An 18,893-nucleotide genomic window follows, 5' to 3' on the forward strand; every position below is an offset into this window, starting at 1 on the left:
TCAAGCAAAGAAACCAGGGCTAGGAAAACCAAACCAAAACCTCAAAACAACCTTCCCTCCAAAAGATCAAGAATAAAATTAACATAACTAGAGCATTTAAACTAGGGAAGATGGAAGAGAAAGAATTCAAGTGACAGAGATCCAAATACATAGAAATACAGAAACAAACCAGACTCTGAGAAGGTATACTTCAACTGAATATACAAAATCTTGAAATCTAATAATTTACCAGAAGGATACAAAGGAGTACAACTGACCTAACTTCTGTGCAATTTCAGTTATCATAAAATAAGCTCTTTCAGTAACCGTTCTTATTAGCATTATTACCTAAACAAAAAAAGCCCTTGATGAAATGTTGTAGATGACATACCTTCTGTGTCAAACTGAGATCAGGATCCATTTTTATCATTTCCCAGCTGCCGTAGCCATATTCATAGATACCTATTAACAGATTGGAATCATCTTCCTTACCCCAATCTATATCAAAATGAGCTGCCTTGGTGTGGCATGGGATAACATATCTAGTAGAAATAAATCAGAAACATAATTAAGCAACCTTCTCAAACTTAGCAAGGGAGAGGGGAACATATCACACATCACTAAGATTCTGGTATATTTAGATAAGTAATCTAGATATCAGGTTTTCTTACAATTTCTATAAAATATTTATTGAAATCAGTACCAAAACATGTTTTAAAGCAGATCAGGATTAAGATATAAAGAACAATGGACATCTGTGGCCATGGATTGAGTCAGAACTGGCTAACCATGAAGATAAGCTTATAATATTAATCCAGTGTAACTGCTAACTGAATAAGCAGATAGTCTAGGGACTATGATACACAAGGTAGCAACTTAAAAAGTTCAGAGGGCTAAACAACTACCAACAATTACCATCTCCTCCACTTTGACAAATATTGCTTTCTCTCAGACAGAGGTGACACAAAGAAGCTCCTCAACAAGACTATTTTCTAGTCTGAAATAATTAAGAGTAACTGAACCCAGTCCCCAATTAAAACAGTTCAAAAGCCAAAGCAAATACTAACTTCTAAGGAGAGGGAAGAAAGAATAAAAAAAGGATGTAGAACAGATTTCTGCTGCCAGTTCTTAGAGGGAATGGAGCAACACTGGTGTCCCAGTGTGCTTAGAGTCTGGATTGCTTAAATATATACATAAAAGCCTTGAATAACTTTCTACATTATGTCTTCCTTTAGGAAAAGAAAAAAATACCTTTTCCTTTCTTCTGGATCTGAAGGAATAGATTTGTGCAATGCTGCCAACTCTTCTTCATGAGAGATGACTAGTTTTGCATTCACCTGCACTCCTGATATTCGGAATGTTGGGCCTTTAACTTTCCCAAGTCTACCTCCTTAAAATAAAGGACAAAATTATTAAAATATTTAGCCTTTATGTGTATCTTATAGACAAACATAAAGAAAAAAGGAAGTTTAATGCTATAGTAGCAGACATTCAAATATAGCAAATGACTTTTTCTTAAACAAACGCTTTAATTAAAAACTCCAGAATGTCAAGGTCTTCCAGATAATAATAGCAGATTAATTTTAAAATTCATGGTAAAGTAAAAACATGCTGCATTCTACTGCAACAACTCAGGGGAAAAAAAAGCCAAACCCCAAAAGTCTTCTTACTATAATATTTTTTTCTAAATCACCTAGCATGCTAATATTTTGTTAATGTTTTCCCCTAACACAATTGTTATGTTATAATCAGAGTGCAAGAATTATTCTGATCTCTTGACACATTTTATTCCTCTCCCCCCCTCCCCCCCCACCGCTTTACCTGCTCTTTCTTGTCCAAAGGAATTGTCCTTTAAAGCCTTAATGCATCCATTATGTACAAGTTCTCCCAGACATCTAAGGTCTGTCTCAGATTTATCAACTAGCTCAGCATCTCTAGCTATAGCATCTAACCTGTAAGAAAACAAATATGTTTTTACAGCTCTAAAACTTCAGTATTATGAATGAATCCTTCAGATTTTAAAACTAGAGAAGTGATCATGTAAGTTGTCATTCACCCACGCTTGCTATGCTGTGTACAATTTTGGTCCATGCAGTTAAAAGCATCTATACAAAAGAATACAGAAACTATAAAAAAGGGTGTTTCACATAGAGGACAATACAACAGGAACTATAAAGGATCTTAACTATACAGTTTTGAGTTACATTACTACACATTCTTTTAAATAGAAAAGGAACTATTATATATAAAATAAAATCATTAAGACTATAAATAGTATTGAAGAAAATTAAGGCGGGAAATGATTCTAAAAATAAAAAAGTAATACAGAAAGCTTAAAATAAGAACTGACAATGAGAAAAATGCAAAACTGGCAGTTAGTCTGTTGAAAGCCTATGGCCTTATCCACTTTATCAAACAAGAAAACTGAATGATTGTCACTAATGCAGATTAAACAAGATAGTAGGTAAAGTATAAAGAAATCAAGCAGTCTTGCAAAATTTAAAGATTTGTCAAATTAGCTGTCTACATACATACCATAAATGAAGAAAGGGAAAAAAATTAAATTCATGTTATAGTCAAGGCAAAAGATTAGGCACACTATTTTCTCTTCAACCTAAGGTTTCTTGGTGAATTGTTCTAATTTTAATGAAAACAAGGTTCCAAGTTGCTATACAAATATAATCAATTAAGTTTACCTTTCAAGTGGGCCACCAAATTTTTTGTAACTCTTGATAAACCTAGTAACAGAAATAATTTTTCAGTTAAAACCCCATATGCTTAACTACACTGTTTTTAAAAATGTATTTGTAAAGTCTTAGTACAAGGCTATGTGGACAATGCAAAGAAAATAAGAACTAGAGAGACTAAGACAGCTTAGTATATCAAGATAACCCACAATTAAAGCCAGAGTTTATTTGGTTTAATAACTGATGTAAATAAAACAATAGAAGATACAATTTATTTCAAAAATTACTAATTAGTTTAACAAGACAAAGGATTCAGCAATGTGATGTGTCTAATCATAAAAATCAAATGTGGACGCATAGTAAATAGAGAAGTCGGACATTATGTTAGGCCTGTCATAATAAAGAGGAGCTAGCTGCAATTTTAAGGTGATTTTAAGACTTAGGAAAACATAACATGGAAGATAAAGGAATTCAAACACAAGAATACCCCTGACAAAAGCAGCAAACCATTATATGTTAGATGTAATGAAAAGGAAACAAGGCTCTTTAAGGTTATTTATATAATCAAGAATATTTTTATAAACTTTACAATAAAAAATATTTTTACAAACTTTACAGTATTTTAGAGAAACATGAATACTTAAATTACAGAAGCAAAGTAGCATTTCACAAACCAAAGCAAAACAATTTCTCCTCCTTCTACCAAAGAAGTATTTTTAGCACCAGATATTGATGGGACCAGCTGTACAGAATCACTTATGTACTGTTTTTTGCTGAGATAAAGTTAATTTTCTTCAGAGCACCTTACCTGCTAGTAGGTTTTGGATTTGTAACCAAAACAATGTTGATAACACAGGGATGTTTTTGTTATCGCTGAGCAGTGCTTACACAGAGTCGAGGCCTTTTCTGCTTCTCAGCCCACCCCACCAGCAAGTAGGCTGGGGATGCACAAGAAGTCAGGAGGTGACACAGCCAGGACAGCTGATCCCAACTGACCGAAGGGATTTTCCAGACCATATGACATGATGCTCAGCAATAAAAGCTGGGGGAAGGAGATGATGTTCAGAGTGTTTGTCTTCCCAAGTAATGTTACACATGATGGAGCCCTGCTTTCCTGGAGATGGCTGAACACCTGCCTGCCGATGGGAAGTAGTGAATGAATTCCTTGTTTTGCTTTGCTTTGCTTGTGCATGCAGCTTTTGCTTTGCCTATTGTCGTTATCTCAACTCATGAGTTTTCTCACTTTTACCCTTCTAATTCTCTCCCCAATCCCTCTGGGGGAGATTAAGCAAGCAGCTATGTGATGCTACCTACCAAGGTTAAACCATAACGACTTATCAAAATGGATTTTGTTGTTGGGGTTTTTTTTTGTTTTAAAAAGCACCATATAACATTAATTCAAATACAAAGGCAAGAAAATTAAAATAGAACAAAAGTCACTGAATCTTTTGTAGGTATTTTCACAAAAATGTGCATATCATTTCTTCAACCACAGTTTTTAGGTTAAATGATGGGAAGTAAAATATTTTGTTTGTGGGGTTAAAAGAAGCTCACCCGTTTTAGAAACTGGCTTTTGAAATCACTGGCTTCAGGGGATGCAGAAAGAATAATACATATTAAATGACTGTAAAACAATTGAGAACATCTTTTGAACTCAATGTTATCCCTCATCAAAATATGGACAAATTCTGGACATAACTGTTCCTTATGTCATCACCCCAGACTACACAGAATTAAGCCTTAAATGCCTAGAATAAAAAATTTCAACTAAATTCAGGAAAAATGGACTGTTTTCCATATTTTCAAACTCTAAAATGACAAAAAAATATGTGCTGTCCCTTTAAAAAATGCATGTCCCCCCACATCTTACCGCCTAATCTCTGCATCGCTAAATCCTTTAATATTTTCTCGAGGAATAGTTCGTGGTCGTCCACGTTTTTTTGGTCGTTTTCTTTCTGAGATGGAATCACTATCAGATCCAGAATATCTTCTGCTCCTACCGCATTTCCCTTCACTTCCATTAAAGCTGATCTGGAATTTCAGATTAAGTAGTTCAAAGCTACATGACAAACATTTGTCAAAAATGGGGGGGGGGAGAGAAAGGGGTGTGTGTGTGGAGTGGTGCCACATTTGAAAACCACCCAACCCAAAAGTACAAGCCAAAATAGCAGCAACAACCCCCCCCCCCAAAAAAAACCCAAACAAACAAAAAAAACAACCAAAAACCCCAAACCTCAAAGTTTAAAGTTTTTGGTCAAAACCCAGAGATACCTGTTTTGCACAGTTTCTCATCCTTGGGAGCATATATATTTCTTCAAGCTCTTTTTGTTTTTCCTCCTCTTCTATTCGTCGCCGCTGGACTTCTGGAATGATTTCTTCCCAGTTTCTTAAATTTTGTTCTGGTTCCAACTCAATGTCATCTTCATCCATATTGGAAAAGTTAGCCACCTTATGTATTGGAACATAAGTATTTTCACCAAATCAATACATGATTTTATTTAAACAAAGAGTCACTAATTAATATTTTAGGAAAACTTAGTTCAGAATGGCATATTTTATCTATTTATATATACACAAAATGTACACATATAAAATGATTCATGAAGCGCTGTCTTTAATGAAAGTATTTTCATATATGAAACACACACACTCCATACAACATGGCTGAATATAAAGATAAGAATCTTTTTTTTCTTTTACAAGTTGAATAATATAGAAACACTATAAAATGCCTCCTCAGTAGCTGTGACTGTTGTTTAATTTCCTTCAAAGCAGAAAGCAAGTCTAACTGAATATCCAAGTTAATATGAAACTATAATAATGTATAAATAACCAAACACTAATAAACTTGTAGAAATTAGTATGTTGCAAATGAATGATTAGCAGGAAAGTGATTTAGTACTCTACTCATCTAAAAAAGTCCTGCCCTGCTTTAAACAAAAACCAAGCAAAACCACACCACACACATCAAACCTAAACAACAACAAAAAGATCCAGAAAAAAAACCAACAAAACCACCACACACAATTTGGACCCACTTAATATTTTAAGTGTTATCCCGGTAAGCATATCTGACATTCATGTTTACATGGGGGATGAAAGGAATTTCTAAAAGTCATCAGCTAAGAAATCCAAACTTCATTCTCTATTTTCAGAAGTACCACAGGTGCTTAATAGCATAAAGCATTAAATGAAAAACAGCCCTACTCAATATCCTAAAAACTAAATCAAAAGACTAATGTATTTGTAAATCCCTGATTTTGTTAGCAAAATACATGATGTATTTTAAAATATTTGCACTAGCAGTAATTACCCTGTATAGGTGAAAAGACATTCTATACCAAAGAGTTGACTTACTGTTGCACCTGTTTAATAAGACTGAAGAAAAGATGAATAGGTGCAAAAAAAGAGAAGAAAAAGTAGCATTTATAAAGGAAAGTATAATTAAGGGAAGAGGGAGGGAACAGAGCAATACCTTGAATTGTGAAAGTAACTCATCTCCTACAGTTAGTGGGCCTGGCTCATTTTCTCGAGTTTCAGCCCTCTTCAGGATTTCATCTATATCCATTTCCTGAAACAGAAGTTTCTCTTTACAACAAAACAATTCATATGTATTTTTAGCTTCACTGTCCATCAAGTAAAGATGCAATGTTCCATTTACCTGAGGCTCCTCTTCTTCCCCTTCAGGTTCTTTAAAAAGTTCCTCAGCACCAAACTTCAAAATTGCTGATAACTCTTCCTTATTAAACGGTGTTGAGCTGAAATACAGAGTTTCAGATAAACACTTTATCTTAGTGAAGTTTTTCAAATTACTATAACCATGAGTCAATCAAACCTCCTTTTGACTTAAAAGCATCTATATTTAATATGTAAAATATATATATACACAGAGACAATATAATTTGCAGTCTTCACTTACATAACTCTTTACCACATTTTTTTTGCCTTTTATTAGCTAAGTGAAATTACTTCCATTTTTACTCAGCTATATTTAAGCATAAGTTAATATGAAAGAATAAACAGATATACCTGGAAGGAGTAGAGCCTGTATGCAGCACAGTTTTCCCTGTAGTGTCCATTCTCTGAATTACTAAGTGATCTAACACCATCTTTTTCTTTGCTCTTTCAAGTATATCTTCTTCTACTGATCCTTTTGTGACTAGCCGATAAATATTAACCTATGCATATTATAAAAAAGGCTTTATTTACATGTTCACAAATTACACATGAAAACAATATTCAGATGAACTTAATAAAAAACCCTTGAGAAACAAAACAGGGAGAAATGTTAGTTGTGATTACAAATCTTCTAAATCTTAGAATCATAGAATGGTTTGAGTTGGAAGGGACCTTAAAGATCATCTAGTTCCACCCCCCCTGCACAGGCAGGGACACCTTCCACTAAACCAGGTTGCTCAAAGCCCCACCCAACCTGGTCTTGAACACTTCCAATGATGGGGCATCCACAACTCTCTGGGCAACCTGTGCCAGTGTTTCACCACCCTCATAGAGAAGAATTTCTTCTTAATATCTAATCTAAATCTCCCCTCTTTCAATTTAAAGCCATTCCCCCCTTGTTCTATCACTACATGCCCTTGTAAAAAGCCCCTCTCCAGCTTTCCAATAAACCCTCTTTAGGTACTGGAAGGCTGCTATAAGGTCTCCCTGGAGCCTTCTTTTCTCCAGGCTGAACCACCCCAACTGTCTCAGCCTGTCCTCATAGGAGAGGTGCTCCAGCCCTCTGATCATCTTTGTGGCCTCCTCTGGACCTGCTCCAACAGGTCCATGTCCTTCTTATGTAGGGGGCCCCAGAACTGGATGCAGTACTCCAGGTGGGAGTCTCACGAAAGCCAAGTAGAGGGACAGAATCACCTCCTTTGACCTGCTGGCCACGCTTCTTTTGATGTAGCCCAGGACATGGTTGGCTTTCTGGGCTGTAAGCACACATTACTGGGTCATGTTGAGCTTCTCATCAACCAACACCCCCAAGTCCTTCTCTTCAGGGCTGCCCTCAATCCATTCTCCAACCCAGCCTATATTTAGGATTGCCCTGACCCACATGCAAGACCTTGCACTTGGCCTTGTTGAACTTCATAAGGTTTGCACAGGTCCACCTCTCAAGCCTGTCAAGGTTCCTCTGGATGGCATCCCTTCCCTCCGGTGTGTCAACCACACCACACAGGTTGCTGTCATTGGCAAACTTGCTAAGGGTATACTCAAACCCACTGTCCATGTTGCCTAAAGATATTGAACAGCACCAGTCCCAGTACAAACCCCTGAGGAATGCCACTCATCACTGGTCTCCTCATGGACATTGAGCCGTTGACTGCAACTCTTAAAGTGACCATACAGCCAATTCCTTAACTGCCAAGTGGTCCATCTGTCAAATGCATGTCTCTCCAGTTTAGAGACAAGGATGTTGTGTGGGACAGTGTCAAATGCTATGCACAAGTCCAGGTAGATGACATCAGTTGCTCTTCTGCCATTCACCAAAGCTGTAACCTCGTCGTAGAAGGCCACCAATTTGTCAGGCACAACTTGCCCTTAGTGAAGCCATGTTGGCTGTCACCAATCACCTCCTTACTTTCCATATGCCTTAGCGTAGTTTCCAGGAGGATCTGCTCCATGACCTTGCTGGGCACAGAGATAAAGACTGCAGGTCTTCCTTTTTTCCCTTTTTAAGAAAGGGGGTTATGTTTCCCCTTTTCCAGTCCATGGGAACTTCATGGGACTGCCCTGACTTCTCAAATATGATGGATAGTGGCTTAGCCACTTCATCTGCCAGTTCCCTCATGAACCGTAGATGCATCTCATCAGGTCCCATGGACTTGTGCACCTTCAGGTTCCTTAGATGGTCTCGAACCTGACCTTCTCCTATAGTGGGTGGTTCTTCATTCTCCCAGTCCCTGCCTTTGCCTCCTGTGACTTGGGCTGTATGGATGGAGCACTTGCTGATAAAGACCAAGGCAAAATACCTCAACCTTCTCCATATCCTGGGTAACCAGGTCTCCTGTTTCCTTCCAGAGAGTGCCCACATTTTCCCTAGTCTTCCTTTTATCATCAACATACCTATAAGAAGCTTTTCTTGTTGCCCTTGATGTCCCTGGCCAAATTTAATTCTATCAGGGCTTTAGCTTTCCTAACCTGGTCCCTGGCTGCTCAGACAGTTTCTCTGTATTCCTCCCAGGCTACCTGTCATTGCTTCTACCCCCTGTAGGCTTCCTTTTTGTGTTTGAGTTTGTCCAGGAGCTCCTTGTTCATCCATGCAGGCCTCCTGGCGGTTTTGCCTGACTCCCTCATAGCTCCTGAGCTTGGAAGAGGTGATCCTTGAATATTAACTGGCTTTCTTGGGCCTGTCTTCCCTCCAGGGCTCTATCCCATGGTACTCTACCAAGCAGATCCCTGGAGAGGCCAAAATCTGCTCTCCTGCAGTCCAGGGCAGCGATCTTTCTGTGTGCCCTCATCAATGCCCTAAGGATCTTGAACCCCACCATTTCATGGTCACTGCAGTTAAGGCTGCCCTTGAGATTCACATTCCCCACCAGCCCCTCCTTGTTGGTGAGAACAAGGTCCAGCATAGCACCTCTCCTCATTAGCTCGTCTATCACTCTTGAAGATGGAAGTTATTGTCAATGCATTTCAGGAACCTCCTGGATTGCTTGTGCCCTGCTGTGTTGTCCCTCCAACAGATATTGGGGTGGTTGAAGTCCCCCATGAAGACCAGGACTTGTGAATGTGAGGCTGCTCCTATCTGACTATAGAGGGCCTCAACTGCTTGGTCTTCCTGGTCAGGTGGTAGTCTGGTCAAACTAGTATTTCATATACGAAACCAGTCAATCATGTTACCATAATCTCTTCTGTGATTAGTCACAAGCATGGCCACAAGGAAAAGTATTATATCTGATTACTACTTGAAGTCTTCTGCAAGAAAGAAACCCAAAGAGAACTACGAAGTATTTTAAGTATTTAACATAAAGTTAAGTAAAAAGGATGTGCCTGAAGTACAGCAGTTACTTTCTATAATGACATGATGTGAATGAACGTGGGACAAGTCCACAACTCTTCTCCCTACCCATCCATATACAACGGCTGCTGTGCAATCTCTCCGTATAGGAAGATTTAAAAAAAATTTTTTGAAGAGTCAAATTAGCAGTATTAACATTTTTAGACATTCTTGGCAATTATTAGTCATTCTCAAAACACATGAGGAAGGTGGTGGCCCAGACAGACAGCTTATGGCTACCATATGAAACCCTCCTTTAGCTTTGGAGCTTAAAAGACAAGTGTGTGTACCTGTTTCTTCTGTCCAATCCTATGAGCTCTAGCCTGCGCTTGCAGATCATTTTGTGGATTCCAGTCAGAATCAAATATAACTACAGTGTCAGCAGATGCCAAGTTTATACCTAATCCTCCAGCTCTAGTAGACAGCAAAAAGCAGAAGTCCTGAAATGATAAAATAAGAAATAGCTTTATATATATTAGCTATAATATTCTTCAGGGAATCAATATGACACTTCTTTATATACTTGGTGGAGCAGACTATGAACTCATACACTTTTTAAAGTATATCATAAACATGTTAGACTTGTAATACAATAAGGTGCTTGTCATGGCTAGAGCCAGTAGATTGCTATTAGAATAAACTAAACTATTTCAGTTGGAGGGGACCAACTGATTGATCAATGATCTTCTAGTCCAACTGCATGGCCACTTCAGGGCAGAACCAACAGTTAAGCATGTTATTAAGGACATTGTCCAAATGCCTCTTAAACACTGACAGGCTTGGGGCATCGACCCCCTCTCTAGGAAGCCTGTTCCAGTGTTTGACCACCCACTAGGTAAAGAAATGCTTCCTAATGCTCATTCTATACCTCCCCTGGTGCAGCTTTGAACCATTCCCACAGGTCCTGTCACTGGATACCAGGGAGATCAGCACCTCCCTCTCCAATCCCTCTCCTCAGGAAGCTGTAGAGAGCAGTGAGGTTGACCCTCAGACTCCTTCTCTCCAAAGTAGACAAACCCAGAGTCCTTAGCTGCTCCTCATAGGACATGCCTTGCAGCCCTTCCACTGGCTTTGTTGCCCTCCTCTGGACGCATTCAAGGATCTTCACATCCCTCTTAAATTGTGGGGCCCAGAACTGCACACAGTACTCAAGGTGAGGCTGCACCAACGCTGAATACAGCAGGGTCATCACCTCTTTTGACTGGCTGGTTATGCTGTGTTTGATGCACCCCAGGATGCAGTTTGCCCTCTTGGCTGCCAGGGCATGCTGCTGGCTCCTATTGAGCCTGCTGCCAACCAGCATCCCCAGATCCCTTTCTGCAGGGCTGCTCTCCAGCCACTCCTCTCACAGTTTATACTTGTGTCTGGTGTTACTCCATCCTATGTGCAGAACCCAGCATTTGGGCTCGTTAAATTTCATCCTATTAATCATAGCCCAATGCTCCAATCTATCTAGATCCCTCTGCAAGGCCTCTTGTCCCTCAAGAGAGTCAACAGCACCTCCCAGTTCGGTATTGTCAGCAAACTTGCTAATGGATCTAGATTGCTGATAAATATATTGAGCAAAAATGGCTTCTAGAATTGAACCCTGAGGAACACTGTTGGTGACTGGTCGCCAGCCAGATATAACTCCATTCACTACAACCCTTTGAGCCCTGCTCTTCAGCCAGTTCTTCACCCAACACACAATGAACCCACTCATCCCACAGTTGCACAACTTGTCCAGAGGATGCTGTGAGGGACAGTATCAAAAGCCTTACTAAAATCCAGAAAAACTACGTCTACTGCCTTCCCTTCATCCAGTAGGTGGGTGACCTTATCACAGAAGGAGATCAGATTGTTTAAACAGGACTTTCCCTTTGTGAACCCATGTTGACTGAGTCTGAGGATTGCATTGCTCTTTAGAAGCCTTTCAATAGTACCCAGTATGATCTTCTCCATAATTTTTCCAGGAACTGAGGTTAGACTAACAGGTCTGTAGTTCCCTGGGTCTTCCCTCACGCCCTTCTTGTAGACTGGAATAACACTAGCTTGTTTCCAGTCAGCAGGGACCTCCCCAGACTCCCAAGACCTTTGGTAGATGATCGAGATGGGTCCTCCTGTAACATCCGCTAGCTCCTTCAGTACTCTGGGATGACTCCCATCAGGCCCCATGGACTTGTGAACATTCAGCTGATCTAGCTGGTCCCTTACAATTTCAGTGTCCACAAGTGGAAAGCCACTCTTCCCACACTCATGGTCCTCTGACTCAGGGGACCAGCCAGCCCAAGGTCTACCAGTATTATTAAAGTGTGAGGCAAAAATAAGCAGTGAATGCCTCCGCTTTTTATTCAGCCCTAATAGTCAGATGACCATTGTCCTGGTTTCAGCTGGGATAGAGTTAATTTTCCTCTTAGTAGCTGGTGCAGTGCTGTGTTTTGGATTTGGTGCGAGAACAATGTTGATAGGACACTGATGGTTTTAGTTGTTGCTGGGTAATGTTTACACTAAATCTAGGAATTTTCAGTTTAGGAGGGGACACAGCCAGGACAGGTGACCCAAACTAGCCAAAGGGATATTCCATACCATATGACATCATGCTGAGTATATGAACTGGGGGAAGAAGAAGGGTGGGGGGACATCCGGCATTATGGCGTTTGTCTTCCCGAGTAACCGTTACGCGTGATGGTGCCCTGCTTTCCTGGGGATGGCTGAACACCTGCCTCCCCATGGGAAGAAGTGAATGAATTCCTTGCTTTGCTTTGCTTGCGTGCGCGGCTTTTGCTTTACCTATTAAATTGTTCTTATCTCAACCCCTGAGTTTCACATTCCTTTCCAATTCTCTTCCCCATCCCTCTGGGTGAGGGGGAGTGAGCAAGTGGCTGCACGGTGCTTGGTTGCTGGCCAGGGTTAAACCACAACAACCATCTTGAAGAAGTAACGGTCCAATGTTGTCTTTACACCTCCTCTTACTATTAATATACGTCAAAAAACCTTTCTTGTTATCTAACAGAACACTGGCCAGTTTCAGCTCTAATTGAGCTTTGGTCTGTTGTGTTTTCTCCCGGCATATACGAACCATGGCTCTGTAATCTTCCTGAGAAGCCTGACCTTGATTCCAGAGATCATACAATTTCTTTTTCCTCTTGAGCTCCACGAGGAGTTCCCTGTTCAGCCAAGCTGGTCTTCTGCCCTGCTTGCTTGACTTTCAACACAGTGGGATTACATCTGCTCCTGTGCTTCTAAAAGGTGGTTCTTAAAAACTGACCAGCACTCGTGGACTACTAAGCCCTCAAAAGTAGATTCCCAGGGGACTCTGCTAAGTGGCTCCCAGAATAGCTTAAAGTTTGCTCTCCTGAAGTCCAAGGTAGCAACTCTGCTGTCCTTTTTTCTCATTACACTGAAAATTCTAAACTCAACTATTTCATGATCACTGTGGCCAAGACAGCCACCTACCATCGCACCCCCCACGAGTCCTTCTCTATTCACAATTAGCAAGTCTAGGAGGGCATCTTTCTTAGTTGGCTCACTGAGTACCTTTGACAAGAAGTTATCTCCTACAAACTTCAAGAACTTCCAAGACCTGCTCATCACAGCAGTATGGTACTCCCAGCTGATGTCTGGGAAGTTGAAATCTCCCATAAGGACGAGGGCTACCAATCCTATAGAGTAACTCATCAGCGCTGACATCCTGGCTGGGCAATCGTTAGTAGACACCCACTACAACATCTCCTTTGTTTTCCACCACCCTCATCCTCACCCAGAGGCTCTCAACCACATCATCACTAACTGCGAGGGCTGTACATTCAAGCCTCTCCCTTACATACAGTGCAACATCTCCGCCTTGCCTGCCCTGCCTATCCCTCTGGAACAGCCTGTAGACCTCCATCCCAGCACCCCAATCGTGGGACTTATTCCGTCAAGCCTCACTTATACCAAAGGCATCATAGCTCTGGGAGCTGACCAATGCTTCCAGTTCATTCTGTTTTGTTTCTCATACTGCGAGTATTGGTGTACAAGCATTTCAGATATGCTCCTGAGCCCTCCATGCTCCCAGAAGCTTGTAAATGTTCCCACTAGCATTGCCACCCTCAGGCGGTGCCATGCCAACCCTTGGCTTATCTACTGCAGTCTTGTTGGTATCTCCTTCCCCCATCAATTCTAGTTTAAAACTCTCTTGATCATGTTATAGGTTAACCCTGGTAGGCAGCTAAGCACCATGCAGCTACTTGATCATTTCTCCCCCACACCCTCAGTGGGACAGGGGAAAAAGAAAGCAAGATTAAAAGAAAGGAAACTTGGGGGTCAAGATAAAAATTAATTAATAAGAAGAGAAGAAGTGGGAAAGAAAAAACAAAACAAGTGATGCAAAGGCAATCACTTACCACCCCCCATGGGTAAGACCAATGCCCGGCCAGTTCCCAAGCAAAAGATGGCTAACCTCCCTAAATCCCTCCTCTCCCTTTTTATTGCTGAGCATGACATTATATGGCATGGAATACTTCTTTGGTTAGTTCAGGCCACCTGTATGGTTATGTACCCTCCTAACCTTTTACACCTCCCCCAGTCTATTTACTGGAGGGGGCAGAGAGAGAAACAGAGAAGGCCTTGACACTATGCAAACACTGTTCAGCAACAGCTAACACACCGGTATGTTATTAGCATTCTTTTTGTCACAAATCTAAACCACAGCACCATACAAGCTGCTATGAAGACAAGTAACTCCAGCCCAGCCAGACACAGTATAAGTATAAAGCAAATGGATATCAATTTCTTTTGTGAAGTTATTGACTTTGTGGTTTAAAGGAAGCAGCATCCTAGAAGATGAGCAAAAGCCACTTGGGGAGAAAAAAAAACAAGCAAAACACTGACCAAAAATACAACCCCCCTTGTTGTTAGTGTCTCATGTGTGCCTAAGTCCCTCTGTTTTTTTGTTAAGAATACTAAAGCATTCTGCTGGGGTCAATGCTCTTCAACATATTCATAAATAATAAGAAAATGAAATGAGCAATGAGGTGACAAAGTTTGCAGATGATACAGAGTTATTCAGGGACAACTACAAGGGACTAGAGAACGATTTATGAGACAGGCGATAAAAAAGCATATGAAATTAAAGTGAAATAGGAAATAAATTTGAGCTTTAAATATAGCAAAAGGTAATAGCAAGCCATTACTGCTCAGGAATGAGTCCTTGGAGCTACAGATATTTCCATGAATACCTTAGCTCAGTAACAGAATTAAAAAAAAAGTTTTATTGATTATTAGGAAAGAAATAGAGAATAAAACAGGAAACAATTTTATTGCTATAGAACTCCAGTTTGCCTCCATTCTTGAATACTGTGAGAAGTTTGGATCCCCCTTCATTTTAAAAACTGTACAATACAACTACAAGGATTCCAGAAACAGAAACAGGCAATGATATCTATACTAGAAATTTAAAACAGAACTAACTTCTGTATTTAACAAATATCTGAAGTTTATGTTATGAAATTAAGTCCTTCCTCCTCAACCATAGCAGAAACATAAACTCAGCAGCAATTGACAAATGCTACGCATCTATTACTGAAAAACCCTGTCAGCGTAGGACAAAAGACCTAAGATTATCAAAGGTATGGAATGGCTTCCATAGTAGGAAACCTAAATAAACTAAGAATCTTAAGTGGTACACAAACAATGGCTAGAAATCAGTTCTTCAATTTCTTCCAGGGCAAGGAAATCAGAGGCAAAAAATAAAGATAACAGAAGCCAGATTTAAAGCTATTAAAGATAGTTTTTCTTCATGCAAGGATATACACAACTCAGTTATGTCCATTGTCTAAGTAGGTTTTCAATGTCAAAAGCTTGTGTAAAAGTTCAGTGCTCTTGTAAAAACTGAAGGATTAAGTCCTACATAAAATAAATTCCTCAGTTTGTATAAAATACTTAGTTACCTTATTAAAGAGCACTGAAAAAAAATCTAAAAATATAACTACATAGTTATATTAGTTAAACACCATTTTAATAAATTCTGTGTTTCCTATTTAACCTCCTCTTAGATTTTTTTTTGTGTTTGTTTTTTAGGAATTTTTTTGGTTGTGGGTTGGGGGTTTTTTTGTTTGTTTGTTAAGAGTTGTAAACCTTATAGTCTAGGCAATAGCAACAGAATTTCAACTTAATACATCCCTCACTTTATCTTCAGTTTTTGTGTAGTATTTGTTATATTTCTTGGGGAAAAAAATAATAAAGCTGAGCAGATTAAAAAACCAACCACTAATACCATACCTCTGATCCTTCTGCATTAAAATGATCCAGTGCTTGTTTCCTCAGTTCCCCTTTTATTGATCCATCAAGTCTCTAAAGAGATTCAATAACACAGTTAAAAGGGAATTCCTACTATATTCTAATTGGAGCAACTGGAATTCTCAGTTGCCAAAACAACTCAGGGAGGGGGGAATATAAAAGTAATGTAACACTTCATCTTAGTAATTCTTCAGTTTCATTTCAAAATACTATTAACGTATAGTAATTGCCAGTCTTTTCCTGTACATAAAATTAAACTTTCATAAATCTTTCTACAAAAAGGACACTTTTATTAAGATAAAGTGGTAAAGAACAAGGCTTCTTGACTACTACCAGAAAAAATTCTTACCTGAAAGGGAAACTGACGATACTTCAAATACTCTGCTAGGATGTCTAGCATCCTTACCATCTGAGAGAAAATCAGTACTCTGTTGCCACGTTCTCGTAAACGAATCAGTAGCTTGTCAAGAAGGATCAGTTTCCCACTGCTACGTATTAAATGCTACGAGACAAGAAAATGTGTATTGCAAAATAAGTTCACCTCAACACTAATATACACTGCAGATGGTTAGACATTCATTAACTGAACGTGAAAGTTTAATAAGTATTTAGTCAGTCTTTATCTTGTAAAAGCTCATTATAAAAGCATTAAGCGCACTAACTAAAATCAACAGGAGTACTGACTAACATGTTTTTCAAATAAATGCGTTTCTCAGCTCTGGCTCATAAAACAGCATCTTAACATTTCATTAAAATATTGAGTAAATATACTGTGCCACGAGTTAGAGCAGTTACAGTGTAGACTTAAGTTCTTTTCTACCAAATAAACAATAATAACAACAACAAAGAGACTACTTGACTACCTTAGTACTACTTGCTCCTCACTTTCTGTCTTTTGAACAGAAATAAGCATTGCTACTTAATCCTCCAATTATTTTTAAACAATGCCTAATCAGTCAAGTTTCTCAGGCAAGATAAAAGTGAGAGGAATCTTTATTGTAAAGGTCAACAGGCTTTAGCTAGGTTACAATGTTAAGCCTTCTCAGCTCCAGTGGGAACAACTAGAATAGAAACTCAGGTGCATGCCGAATTTAATGTTGAAAACATTAGGCCTCTCTAGCTGAAGAGGCTCAGGATAGAGTTTTGGGAATTAACAAATTTGGACTTAGGTGTTTTTATTTTTTATGCCAGAAGTGAGAAAGACGTATCATTCATAATTAGAGGTAACAAAGCTTATTCAGATAACCCAAGGAAATAATTGTTACAAATCATTAGCAATAATGGCTGAACAGTTCTGATGAGTTTTTTTATAAATTTAAGTAGTTAGCGTGCCAAGTTGTAAATGAAACATCCATTAGCTTTGACAAGCACTTTATAATATAAAATAGCTTGTGCAGTGACAGCTTGTGATTTCAATCTAGTAAATTTGGGAAAGAATTTAAATTATGAACTTCAAAGCTTACAGAAAAAAAAATCTGATCTTTAGAAACATTTATGTTGTTATAAACTGCATCAATTATAACAGTCCTTTTATTTGTTGCTGCAGTTCTCAACAGTTTTAGTACAAAGATTAGTTAACCTTTAAAAAAAAAGACCAAACAAACTAAACCCACAACACAATTACAGACCATCTTTGGTAGTGATACTATAATTACTTTCATTTATAACAACAAAACAACCAGACTAAGCTTTGGATGTTTATTACTTTTTTTTCATTTTCACTTTGGTTGTTTGAAAGCATGCAGAGAACAGTACTTGATTATAAAAAAAGCTTAAAGAGATTCTGCAGATTACTTTCTGCTGTCACATGGGATTGTTGGTGTACCACTACCACATGCATTTGTATTTATATTCAATTTACCTGTTTAACTGATTTATTTTAATCTGGGTTTAAAATAGGTCTTAAATTTATTTAATCTGAAAATACACAGACTATTTCAAACTATTTCCTTTTTAATTTGATCATAATTCAAGCCAGGGATATTTTATTTAATATTGATCTCTCTATTATTCAGTTCTAGTTAAGAAACAAACAAAAAATAATCAATTCACTTACCTGTAAAACCTAGGATGCACATTTAATAGAAAAATTATTCTTTCTTAATATATTTTAATAAGAACTAATAAATTGTCAAAACACTATAAAATTACTGTGTGCATATTAGAGATGTAAAAACACTTTTAAAAAAAAAAAAAATAAATAAATTACCTGTAAGGCCTCCTGTTTATTATAGAATTCATTATCATCCGGTGGTTTAATGAGGTAGCAATGGTTACAACACTTCTTGAGTTCCATCATGATGTTCAAAAAGCCTGAGGTACTGCCTTTTGAACCTTTACTCAGGGCTTTGTAATTCCTGGTTAAAATCCACCTATGACATAGAATGTGGAACGTAATATATTTTCTAACCATTTGTGGAAATATGAAGGATGTAAGCTCTCAAAATATCAGTTCAAATTGCATTATGAGAACTATTACACTTCAGTAATTTTCATATAGATATATCATTAAAATAGCAGGAATTATAAAGTGTCATTACTTACTTGTAATATTGTTTCTGCAATGCACTCATTTCCATCCTCAAAATTTGTTCAACCTTAGCAGGTAAAGACTTTTCTACATCTTTTTTAACTCTTCTGAGTAGAAATGGTTCAAGTTCTTTGTGAAGACTTGCATAACCAAACTCTCTCCCTTTGCCATGCTCCTCTTCAAAATCTTCCCAGGAAGAAAACCTTCAACAGAAGAAAGAATAAAGGTAAAACAGTGACATACCATGAACACACAAAGACCATAAATATACCACATGTGCACAAACACATATGGACTTCTTCCCCACTCCTCTCTGTTTTATGAAATAAGTTTCTAAATTTGCACCTCACAAGAAATTCCAAATATTTTGTCTGCAAATAGGAGAATGGAAATTTCCAAACTTTTGCAGAATGAAAGTTCAAAAACTACTGAATTT

The 18,893-nt window shown here is 38.5% G+C and overlaps 1 protein-coding gene across 1 annotated transcript in view; it reads right to left on the bottom strand.

Annotated features, from left to right (window-relative positions):
- LOC119140850 (chromodomain-helicase-DNA-binding protein 1-like) overlaps positions 1 to 18,893 on the bottom strand; it is a 70,028-nt gene that overhangs the window by 13,492 nt on the left and 37,643 nt on the right. The window contains exons 15-28 of the mRNA XM_037372482.1: positions 18,472 to 18,660; positions 18,137 to 18,299; positions 16,277 to 16,429; positions 15,910 to 15,981; positions 9,960 to 10,109; positions 6,696 to 6,844; positions 6,328 to 6,424; positions 6,142 to 6,237; positions 4,938 to 5,114; positions 4,537 to 4,697; positions 2,676 to 2,717; positions 1,801 to 1,931; positions 1,231 to 1,369; positions 371 to 521 (exon numbers count right to left, since the gene is read on the bottom strand). Of these exons, the coding sequence (XP_037228379.1) occupies positions 371 to 521; positions 1,231 to 1,369; positions 1,801 to 1,931; positions 2,676 to 2,717; positions 4,537 to 4,697; positions 4,938 to 5,114; positions 6,142 to 6,237; positions 6,328 to 6,424; positions 6,696 to 6,844; positions 9,960 to 10,109; positions 15,910 to 15,981; positions 16,277 to 16,429; positions 18,137 to 18,299; positions 18,472 to 18,660 (1,870 nt within the window). The remainder of the gene's footprint in view (positions 1 to 370; positions 522 to 1,230; positions 1,370 to 1,800; positions 1,932 to 2,675; positions 2,718 to 4,536; positions 4,698 to 4,937; positions 5,115 to 6,141; positions 6,238 to 6,327; positions 6,425 to 6,695; positions 6,845 to 9,959; positions 10,110 to 15,909; positions 15,982 to 16,276; positions 16,430 to 18,136; positions 18,300 to 18,471; positions 18,661 to 18,893) is intronic.

The sequence above is a fragment of the Falco rusticolus genome, chromosome W, assembly GCF_015220075.1.
Source record: "Falco rusticolus isolate bFalRus1 chromosome W, bFalRus1.pri, whole genome shotgun sequence".
Classification (NCBI taxonomy): Eukaryota; Metazoa; Chordata; class Aves; order Falconiformes; family Falconidae; genus Falco; species Falco rusticolus.